Source organism: Typopeltis vanoorti, chromosome 17 (assembly GCF_054136105.1).
Source record: "Typopeltis vanoorti isolate ZY-2024b chromosome 17, IOZ_Tvanoo_1.0, whole genome shotgun sequence".
Classification (NCBI taxonomy): Eukaryota; Metazoa; Arthropoda; class Arachnida; order Uropygi; family Thelyphonidae; genus Typopeltis; species Typopeltis vanoorti.
The window spans coordinates 97363148-97375576 of record NC_143565.1 but is presented as its reverse complement, the minus strand read 5'-3'; the positions used below and the strand labels follow the sequence as shown (position 1 = coordinate 97375576).

Sequence of the window (12429 nt, the reverse complement as noted above, 5' to 3'; positions counted from 1 at the left end):
AATCGTAAATTGGGACACAACAATACCCTTTTCTCACAGAGGTCCTCACACTGCTGGCAACCACCCAGGTAATCACCTCATGGTCACTCTCACCAATTGGTGGGTGATTTGACACCCCATTTATTATTACATCCTCTGATGAGATGACCAAATCCGAGACCCTCAATCCTCGCATGCCCTCTGTTACATACTGTCTGAGGTAATTATCCCTCAAAAACTCAAGAAACCCATTTTCTTTACTTCTAGTTGCTAGCTCATCATTCCAGTCTATATTGCCATAATTAAAATTGCCCATAATGATCACTCTTTTCTTATTTGCTTGGCTAATTTGATTATATATTTCATTATCACTACCATCCACATTACCTGGTCTATAATGTCTGATAGTATTGTAATATAATGTCTTATGATGATATAAATTAATAATGTAAATTAAATATAATGATAGCAATATAATGTCTGATGGTATTGAAGTCCTGGCAGATAACAGATTTGTTTAAAGGAAAATTATTGATAGTAAGTTAGAAATAAAGTAAACTTTTCATGTAGTAGTATTACAGCATCCTGTATGCCCCTAGAAGTTACATATCAGGAATTTGATAATGATTTTTTCTTCTTATGCAGGTTATCTGTTGTTTATTTTTTTTAAAAATGTCTATAGATGTTTCTGTTAACAACAAAATTTGTGCCTTGAGTAAGCTAAGGATGGATTGGTTATTTCCTGTATGATAAATAATAAATATATCTTATTTTCAGATGTGCCAGCACTATGAAGCAATAGCTGGTGGTCAGCATTTAGGATTTAATAATTCCATGTATGTATATGTATTTCATGTATTCTTTAAAATGCTAAATCCTTTATTCTAAATATAATTTTTAGAATACTTTTTAAAGCATACCACTAGTTCATAATTTTTTTAAAACAAAAAACAAACACAGATTATTATTATTATTACACAGTCACCTCCATTTATTTATTTATTTATTCGTATGGAGTTTCTTTCCTTTTCTCCCCTATCCTTATTGGGGCAAGTTGAGTCCCCTTGTGGGAGGTTAAGTAGTTATGACTGTAGATCTGTGTGTGTTCACAGGGCCAGTTTACCAGTTATGGGGGACGAAAAACCAGAGTTTCTGGGATAAAAAAAACCTTATCTCCGTATGAGACCAGCTAATTCACCTTTAGTCAGAAGAGACCAGATAAAGGTTCCTCACATCATGGATGGGAATAGAACATAGGTCTTTTCGACCAAAGGGTTTTGTCTATACCAATTGAGCTACAGAGGCTTAGGCACCTCCATGGTTCTGAGACGCATTGTAGGAGGCCCAAACTATCAACACAATATCTATCACACCTCTTTTTGAAACCATTAACAGACAAAGCACTCAGAATTGACTCAGGCTACTTATTCCATTCATTCACCACTCTCCAAGCAAACAAAATCCACTCCTTACATCCTTGCTAACCACACTCTTACCCAACTTCAAGAGATGACCTTGAAGGGAAATGTTTCCCCTTCATCAATCCTATAAATGCCTTTGAATAACATAAATATTTCTATCATATCCCTCCACCCCCATTGTTTTTTGCCTATCAACCAACCTTTGCAATCCACAAACCCTCAGTCTGTCCTCATTGTGAGTATTCTACAGACCACTCACCATCTTGGTCACTTGCTTCTGGATCCTTTCCCCCCACTTCCACTTCCTTATCTCCCCAAGAAACCAGGTGACCAGACCTGAACACAGTAATCCAGATGTGGTTATTTCAAGGCTTTATAAAGAGTTTTTTTATGAAGATTTTATAACTCCCTTATCTCTTTTTGTTATGTGTTCTTTAATAACCAAGTAATCCTGTGCATTACCCTGGCTACTTTAGCAATGTGCCCTCTAAAATTCAGCTCTTTGTCTATTACTATCCAAATCCATGGCTTCATCAGTTTCCTTGGGTACAGTTCCCTCAATGTGATACACAGCTTGTAATCTTTGTATCCCAAAATGCATAACTTGACACTTTTCTACATTAAATTGATATCCATTATGTTTTGCCCATACTGTCAGCCTATTTAAATCACCCTGCAAACTCTCTACATCACAATTAACTATTACTCTACCCAACTTTGCATCATCACCAAACAACTCAATATCTCCCTTCAAATTAATTCCTATATCATTTATGTATAAATTAAACAGCAGTGGTCCAAGTACACAGCCCTGCACTACATCACTAGACACCTGGATTCTGCTCCTCCATATATAACCTTTTGATATTTGTTCATGAGCACCCTTTTATCAATATCATCAGTTTCTTATCCATCCCCATTTTTTGCAATTTGAATAACAGAATTCCATGTGGTATCCTGACAAATGCCTTTGCAAAATCCAGCAGTATCACTGTGTAGCTATTCCCTTTACCAAACTCAGTTACTACTCTATTATAAAAAGTTAGATTCTCCCATTCAAAACAAACTCCCCTTCTGTGTAATTTTTTACATTCTCTTATTCCACTAATATCTACCCTGCAGTATGGAAATTAACTCACATTCAACCTATCCTGATAAAAGGGAGACAAATCAATATCACCAAACTACCATCTGATTTCTCTTATTTCAGTTCTTTCCAAAGTAATGGAAAGAGCTATCAACATGTAACTGCTGTGTATCTCAAAGACTCGGCTAATAAATGACCACCAATATATTTCCATCACTGTCAGTCAACAGGTGATCTACACACCCACATCTGTACAAATACTATGGAAAAGTTTGTCACCCTTGACATGACTGGGTGAAAGACCTATTGAGCAAACTCTCATCATTTGGTCTACCCCCTGACTTCTGCAATTGGACTGCCAGCTTTCTGACTGGATGTTCACTTTGGGTGATGGTAAATGGTTACTTATCTTCTAAGTATATAATCAATGGATAATCTAGTCTGATCAGTGCAAGAAAAACTCAACTCTATCTTATTTCACACAATAAAGAACCCTTCTTTTCCAGCTTTTCTTTTGACAACACCCAAATCACCATTCTCTCACCCACCCTATTCCTTCTATATATAAATGACTTACTCCAGCAGACTCTCAACCCAGCATAGTTGCTGATGATTGCATTCCTCCCTTTCGTTTGACAAACCCAGCATGCACAAATTACCACAATCTCCAGAGCCCTGACCACTACCACCGTAAATACAGTTATCCAAAACCTTCATCAGTGGGGGGTTTGGATAATCTAGTCTGATCAGTGCAAGAAAAGCTCAACTCTGTCTTATTTCACACAAAGAACCCTTCTTTTCCAGCCTTCCTTTTGACAACACCCAAATCACCATGCATGATGAGATTTATCTTTTTGGGATAATACTAACCTCAGATCTCTCTTAGCATAAACATATTACAAATATTGTCTCCTCTGCCTCTAAACAATTAGCTGTTGTTGTTTTTTTTTCACTTGAAGTATTACTTTAACTTCTAACTTTATACAAATCACAAATCTGTCCAACCATTGAATATTGCTCCCATATATAGGATGGTTCCCCTAAGAGCTTTCTAAAGATACTGGACTCTGTACAGGAAAGGCAGTCAAACTGATTGATGATCCTCCACTCACTAATACACTTCATTGACTTTCACACAGGTGTTCAATTTCTGCTGCTTGCATCTCCTACAAATACTTCTGTGGCTCCATTCATTAGAATTAGTATCAATAATACCTCCACTCTCCATCAAATCAGTTCAAATGTGTGCAGCAACTACAACACTCCCTCACAGTATATCTCCAAATTCACAGAACAAATTTCTCCTCCTCCTCATTCATCCCTTCCATTGCTTTCCTTTGGAACAGTCTGCTATCTTATGTGTTTCTCCAAGGAATACATTCCACAGTTTTCAAGATAAATGTGAATAAGTTCCTTCTTACCCATCTGCAGTACTAGCAACCTCTTGTCAGTTTCCCATAAAAGTAAGCACTGCTCCATTTAAAAAAAAAAAAGATTACTAATGCATGACTGACCCTTCACAAAGCCATGCTGGTGCCCCTCATAGAGTATCATATTCTTATCTACCCATTCCTGAATTCTATTTTTGACCAATTTTTCCAGTACTTTTACCACCATTACTGAGATACTAATTGGTCTATAGTTTGCTACCACATACTTAGATCCTCCTTTATGCAAAGGAATTATTTTTTCCTCCTCCTCCTCCTACTCTCTTGGGACTTTGCCAGAACTGAGACTTAAATTAAACAGCCTGGTCAAAGGCATCTTCCAAATCCCATACACTTTCTTGTGAAATATGAGTTGATACCCCATCCAATTCCACAGCTGTATTTGTATTCAGATTCTGCAATATACTAAGTACCTCCAATTCTTCAACCTCTGTTCTCACATCAGTCCCTGATACCTATAATCATAATAATATCTTCACTTGGATGATATACCCTTGCAAAATGATCACTCAATAGCTCAACAATTTCATCTTCCTCTGTTATCTCTCTCTCTATATACAATCAACACTCATTAAAGTTATCCTTCCAGAGTTATTCTTCCTCCTACTTGCCACATAACTAAAAAAACTCTTTGGGATTTCTTTTTGGCTGTTTGTCATTGCTTCTCATAATCTGATTTTGCTTTCCATGCTGGTTACTATCCTTGTATTGTTCATGAGTTTTAGCTGGGCACCTTTCTCCTTATGTATCCACCACAACATTTTCTTTGTTTGCAGTTCATACTTAATGATACTACTCATCCATTTAACTCCTACCTGATTTACACTCTTGACATTGGGTATGTTGGTGGTTTTCCCCCCTTTCAGTCATTTCCAACCTTAGGTGACTCTTTAGGCACTGCCCACAAAGTATTCTTGGTGAGATTTTTTTACAGGATAGTTCACCATTGCTTCTCCCTCCCCCCAATTTTATCAGGGCTCAGGACCAGCATATGGCCGGGACGAATTCATGAATGTAATCCATGTGTGTTCACATGGTTTGCCTGTTTGCCTGTTCTGGGGGACTAAAAAAAACCCAAGTTTCTGGGTGAAAAAACCCCTACCTCCGTATGAGACTGGCTAACTCACTTTTCGTCAAAAGAGATCAGATAAAGGTTCATCACATCACCGATGGGAATCCAACCCAGGTCTTTCCGCCCACAGGGCTTTTTCTGTACTGACTGATCTACGGAGGCTCGACATTGGGTATACAGTGTGATATTGCTTCCTCTAGATTCCCCTTGACTATCCCATGCACTGTGAATATCCTTTCTTTGCAGATCTTTATGCCATGGTATTGCCTCAAGCTCCTCTGTACTGACTGATCTACGGAGGCTCGACATTGGGTATACTGTGTGATATTGCTTCCTCCAGATTCCCCTTGACTATCCCATGCACTGTGAACATCCTTTCCTTGCAGATCTTTATGCCATGGTATTGCCTCAAGCTCCTAAGTATATCATAATCACCTGCCTTGTAGTTCCACATATGCCCTCCCTTATTAACTGGGATTTCCACATTTTGCCATCTCCTAAGTCAAGACCACAAGATTATTTTCCCCAATCAGAGGCAATGTGCCCACCTTAGTTATGGATGGGTCTTCTGATCTTGTAACAAGATCCAACACTCTTGTACTTCGGGTTCCCTCTGTCACATTCTGGTTCAAGTAATAATCTTTCAGTAAGTGTATAAATTCCATTTCCTTCCTGTCATGTGATCTTTCCTCCTTCCATGTCTATGTCTCCCAAGTTGAAGTCCTCCATAATAATTATTCAATTTGCACTCATACTAATCTAGCGATGCATATCTTCCACATCATCCCTGGCACCTCCTGGCCTATAGGAGCATCCAGTTTTATATTTTGCCCTGTTGGCCTCAATCTCACACCAGATTAACTCAAATGAACTGCCATCTGTGTGACTAACTTCTATTCTTGTTGGCTGCAATTCATGTGCTATCATCAACAGTACCATATCCTTGTCCTATCTACTGTATCTTCTCTGAAAATACTAAATCCATCGCATTATATTCCTGCAACTACATCATCTGCTGTTAGCCAAGTCTCACTAATTCCTATAATGTTTGGCAAGATGGCACTAACCAATGCCCAAAACTTCTCTCTCTTGTTTCTGATACTTCTGGTAGTAGTATATAGAAACTGCAGCATCCCCAACCGTCTTTACTTCCTGAATTGACTATCCTATTCAATATTTTTGCTTGAGAGCTAGATTCTGCACTTGTTGGTCATTCTTACAATTATTTGCTTCATCGATGCCTTCACACACACACACACACACTCATCTGCATCTACCCTAATTTCTTTAGTTTTTCCTGACTTTGCTTCTACACTCTCAGTTAACAAAGCTCTCACTAGACATCTAACTCAAAATCCATTTAAATGCAGTCCATCAGCATTATACAAATATTTACATCAGGCCATAGGTCCACAAACTCTACATCATTACTTTTGCACAACCTGCCTAATGATACTACTCATCGATCTAACTCCTACCCAGTTTAACCTCCTGACCTTGGGTATACAGTGTGATATTGTTTCCTCCAGATACCCTTTGACTATTCCCCATCAGTGTCATAAATCCCCACCCATTCAGGAAGAGATTAACTGTGTAGCCATCCCAACGTTCAAGGAATCTCTCTGAGTTGATGGGGGATACTTAGAAATCTTAACTTTCAATTCACATTCCATTTTTTATTATTATTTTTATTAACATTTGACCTCCATTGAGTCAGAGACTCATCTTGGGAGGTACACACTATTGTATACAATGCTTGTCCAACTGCTTCTTAAACTGATTCAATGTGTCTACATCCATAACACACTCAAGCAATGCATTCCATTCACCATCCACCCTAGATGCAAAGAACCTGCTCCTCACTCCTCTGTTCACACCCTCCTTATACAGTTTCCAGCAATGGCCTCTTGTTCTACTCCCTTCTCCCATTCTATGAAAAATTTCTTCCATGTCTACCTGACAACAATCCCTGACCAGCTTATATGTCTCAATCATATCTACTTATGAGGCTCTGCAACTTACATTCTCTCAATCTATCCTCATACTCTACATTCCAAAGACCACTGACTACCTTCGTGAATCTTCTCTGAACTCTTTCCAACATATCCTCATCACCATGGAAACGCGGCAACCAAATCTGTGCACAATAATCCATATGAGACCTGATCAAGGCCTTATACAATGGAATCATAAGTTTTATTTCTGCATGTCAGGGTTCTCTGCATCATTGCCATTATCTGATGTGATGTCTTCACAACTTGTGCAATGTGGCAACAGAATTTTAGGTCCTTGCCCACCATCACTCCTTGATCTCTCATCTCTTCTATTTCCATTAAAGTTTCCTCACCAAGTGTATACTTTTCATCCCATCGTTGCTTTCCAAATCTCAAAACCTTACACTTGGCAATTTAACTGATAGTTCCACTTACCTGCCCATTCATGCAATCTATTGTAAGGCATTAACATCCTCTTAACTGTCCATTGCTCTCCCCAGTTTTGCGTCATCTGCAAATAGCTGGATATCACTAGTTAAACCCAACCCAATATCATTAATATACAAAGTGAACAACGATGGCTACAAAACTGATCCCTGCGGCACACCCTGGTGACCTTTCTCTTCCCGGATACTGCACTTTCATATACAACTTTCTGATACCTATCTGACAGCCAGTCACTGATCTAACCCAGAAGTCTGTTATCCAATCCAATCTGTTTCAATTTATTTAAGAGCTTGTCATGTTTTTCTATAATCTTTCTTCCTTTTTCAGTTTAATGAATAATAAGCTATTCTAATAGAACTGATTAAAGAGCTTTCAATCCTAAAAAAATCTAAAAATATAAGTGTAAGGGAAACTAGGAGAAGGGCAAGCTGGGTTCAGGACAAATAGAAGTTGTCATCATCAAATTTTCACTTTAAAACAAATAGTTGAGAAATCATGAAAGCATAGCAGGGATTTGTAGTTAATTTTGTAGATCTAGAAAAAAGATATAACAAGGTGCAAAGAGAAAAACATTTTGAAATGCAACAATTATATTGTGTAAATGGGACATTATTAATATTATAGGAATCCTCCAGGTCAGGGACTCACTGAAAGCTAGACATTACTCACACCACCTGTCATATGTTCTCTTGAATTCATTCACACTACCACACTCTCCATCTTCAAAAACAACCCATTTAATCATGCACTGCTCTATGAGAGAAAATCTAGTCCTCACCCCCTTTCTTCACTGCATTCATTCTCAACTTCTCATCCTCTCTTCACCCTCTATAAAATGAAACTTCCATCTACTGGTGTCCTATATGACCCTTTTAGATGTTTATAGGTCTCTCTATCATATTATCATTATGTAACACCTCCAGTAGTCCAAAGACTCATCGAAGAGGGCACCTACTCTACAACTCTCCATCTCCACCACTCACTCCACCAGCCACAACTACCTTCATCATCTACACCAATGCCATCTACTGCCAACCACCACTATCACTACTATTTTCACAGACAATCACAAATATCCATGCCCACGGCAGGATTCGAACCCGCAGCCTTTTGGCTGGAGAGCAGATATACCAACCACTCAGCCAACTAGGCTGGCTCTTTATATCAGTGCTCTTTTTACTGTTAACTAGTGTCTGCAGTCCACAAATTCTGTACATTTCACAGTCCCAATATCATCTTTAACACTCTCCTTTGCACCCTCTACCAGGAGACTAGATCTGTATACAGTAGTCTAGATGAGGTGGTATTAAAGCCTTGTAAAGAAATAAATGAGAGATGGGTGGAATATTTATCAAATCTCTGTGATGAAGATTTTGTCGACAATTTACGACAGCTAAGGTTATGTGCAGCAGCAGATACCACTCTACCTACAAGAAATGAGATTCAATGCATAATCAATTATGCATTGAATTCATGAAAATCAATTAGCTAGACTCAAATCATCTTAGCATCACACACTCATTTTCTCCTATGTTGTCTTTTCTTCCTAAAAATACTGTACTACTCTTTATATCAAGCAATACACAGTCTGTTTTTTTTTCATACAGATGATGCTATTCATCATCTGTATGGATCACATAATGAAGGAAAGTGGCTTTGAATCTCAATCAAAAAGCTAAATAAATTAAGTCTGGAGGATTCCCTAATTGAATTGAATAATTGCTCTAATAAATTTGGTATGACAACCAGCATAAAAAAAAAAGATGAAGACTATGAAAATAGACAAGAAGAACATTGAAAGCATCAACTGCATCCTAATTAGAGAACTTATAGAACAAAACATTTTATCTATTTAAGCACAATTATTAGCAAAGATAGAAAATTAAATATGGAAATTGAGAACATGATTAGCAAAGTATGGTAAGGATATGGAGTAAACTTAATAAATGTATATGTAATAGGAGAGAAATTAGTCAAAACACTAATCTAGCTATATACAAGACAGAGTTCAAACCAGTTTTAACTCGTGAATCAGAGAACGGCTTAGAAGTAAAACACTTGATCAGACTGGAATCCACAGATATAAGAGTTCTGAGAAAAATTTGGAGAGTGAACAGATGGCATAAACAGAATGGGAGAAGAAAGATTAGCAAAGCATGTTTGATTCCAAGATGGCTGGAAAAGACTCAGGGGAAGACCAAGATCTAGGTGTACCATGCAGTTAGAAGTACCTTAGAAGACTGAAATGTAAGATCTGATAATATTGGAGTTCTAGCAGATGACAGACTAGTTTAGAGGAAAATTGTTGATAAGAAGTCAGAAATAATGTAAACTTTTCATGTAAATACCATCATGGTATCCTGTACATCCCTTGAAGACACATATCAGTTATTAGAAAATGATGATGACATTTGGCATGGGGTGATAGGCAAGCAGCATGTTATTATTATTATTCTCAGACCACCATAGAGTCAAAGATTCATTGTGGGAAGTCCCCTGTCATATACATAGCTCATCATAATTATTCAGCCTATCTTCCCTACTGCTTGGTGACGGCCTCTCCCATTTTGGGAGGGATTCATCATACCATGCCTAAATACATTCACATTCTCTGCCGAACACTCTCTGGCAATGCATTCCAATTGTTCACCACTCTCCATGCAAGAAACCTGCTTCTCACTCCTTTAGTCACACTCTCCTTATACAGCTCCCAGGGATCAATCTTCCACCATCCTATGAAAAACCTCTTTATTTCCAAGTTAGTGTCCTCTGTATCATTGCCAAAATTCATTGTGTTATCCTTACAGTTTTGGAAATGAGTCCTCTAAATTTTAGATCCCTATCCACTATCACACCCAAATTCCTTATTCCCCCTTCCTTCAGTATATCCCCACCAAGTGTATACTCTACATTCCATCTTTGTTGTTCAAATTTTAAAACCTTGCACTTTGCAACATTGAACCCATAACTCTGCTCATTCACTCAGTCTATTCAAGTTATTTTGTAAAGTCACATCTCTCTACTTGTTTCCCAACTCTCATCATCTGCAAATAATGGAATATTCCCATTCAACCTTCCTCAAAATTATTAATATACAGATTTACAACCAATCACTCTAAAACAGATCCTTGAGGGAAACCAGTAGTGTGACTTTCTTCTTATGGGATATTGCTCCCCCATATACAACTTGCTTATACCTATCAGACAGCCAATCTTCAATCCAGTGCACTAATCTTATATTATTATTATTATTATTATTACACAACACTTCCAGGGAGTCCAAAGACTCATTGAGGTAGGGCACCTACTCTACAACTCTGTCTCCACCACTCAATCCATCAACTACAACGAACCGCAACTACCATCATCATCTACATCAGGCCCACCGCCATTAGTATTTTCACAGACAATCACAAACATCCATGCCCAGTGGAATTCAAACCTGCAGCCTTTTGACTGGAGAGAGGATACGCTAACCACTCAGCCAACCGAGCCAGCATCATCCATTTTAGATTACACATGATAAGTTATTTAACTATCAACTATCATGTGGTAATCTATCAAAAGCCTTTGTAAAATCTAAGTATGCCACTGCATATCCATCTCCCTTGTTGTTCAATGCACCTGTCTCCTTTGGAAGACTCATATTAAATGAGAATGCCAAAGCAGATGTAAACTCCTGAGCATGTTTCCATAAAAAATGTGGTGATATATCAAGTTTCACAGCCTCATTAACATCAAATTTGCTCAATTCCCCATATAGCTGTTGGTTACTCACAGTCAGTCTGTCTACTATCCCTTCCATTGCTCCCAAACTCCACATAATGTCATATTCACAAGAATGAAATAATTTTATTAACTGCTCATTTAATGTATCAACTATATCCTCTGCAGCAGTTATCCTTTTACCATTTTCTTCAATCAATGCCATCCCTTCATAATCATTCTTTTTTTCCTGATGGTCACATTAGCGGCTCCATAGTGCAGTTGGAAGAATGATGGTACGTTGTGCTCTTCGACTGGAAAAGTTTTAAGTTCAATTCTTGTCATAACAAGAGAAATCTTTATATAGATTTTTTTCAATGGAAGGCGAGTTAGCCAATCTCATACGGAGGTAGCAGGGTTTTTTCTCCCAGAAACTTGGGTTTTTCATCCTGCATACAGACAAAGCAGCCTTGAGAAAACACACAATTTACAGACAAAAATGCTAATGGTGGTGGACAATAGATGATGATGGTAGTTGCAGTTCGCTGTAGTTAGTGGATTAAGTGGTGGAAACAAGAACTGTAGAATAAAATCTAAGTACACTACTAGTAGGTGCCTTCTCTCAATGAGTCTTTGGACTCCTTGGAGGTGTCATGTAATAATAATAATATCAAAGAACTCCCTAGTTTTTTTCATTAGCTAACTGCTGCTGCTTCTGCACTGTTGCTGTCCTTAACAACTGAGTTACTCTTCTTGCTGATCTTTATACTCCTCTCGGAACTAATTATTACCACTCACCTATGTTATTGCCTTACATATCTATCTTGCCAATCTATATTGCCACATGCCTTCCTCCTCCTCTCTATTGCATGTTTGATCTTTCTATTCATCTTTCACACTACTTTATTTAACCTTCTGACCTTCAGAATATATTTAGACATTGCTTCTATTAGGTAATTTTTGAATGTCATCCAGGCAACATTGTTCTCCTTTCCTCTCAACTCCTTATTCCATGCAAAGTCTGCAAGCTGTCTCCTGATCATTTCATAATCAGCAACTTTATTTCCATATATCATTTCTCTCACAGTAGTCCTCATATAGCTCGTAACCACCCAGGTAATCACTTTATGGTCACTCTCACCAACTGAAGGGAGATTTAACACCTCATTTATAATAACATCCTCTGATGAGATGATCAAATCTAAGACCCTCGATTTTCACGTACCCTCTGTTACAGTAGTAGTAGTTAAGTAGTTTTCCTTACAAACTTGAGAAA

The 12429-nt window shown here is 37.9% G+C and overlaps 1 protein-coding gene across 1 annotated transcript in view; it reads left to right on the top strand.

Annotated features, from left to right (window-relative positions):
• The window catches only part of LOC150097671 (glutaminase liver isoform, mitochondrial-like), a 171458-nt gene that overhangs the window by 96588 nt on the left and 62441 nt on the right, over window positions 1–12429 (top strand). The window contains exon 9 of the mRNA XM_090407710.1: window positions 757–815. Within this exon, the coding sequence (XP_090263836.1) occupies window positions 757–815 (59 nt within the window). The remainder of the gene's footprint in view (window positions 1–756; window positions 816–12429) is intronic.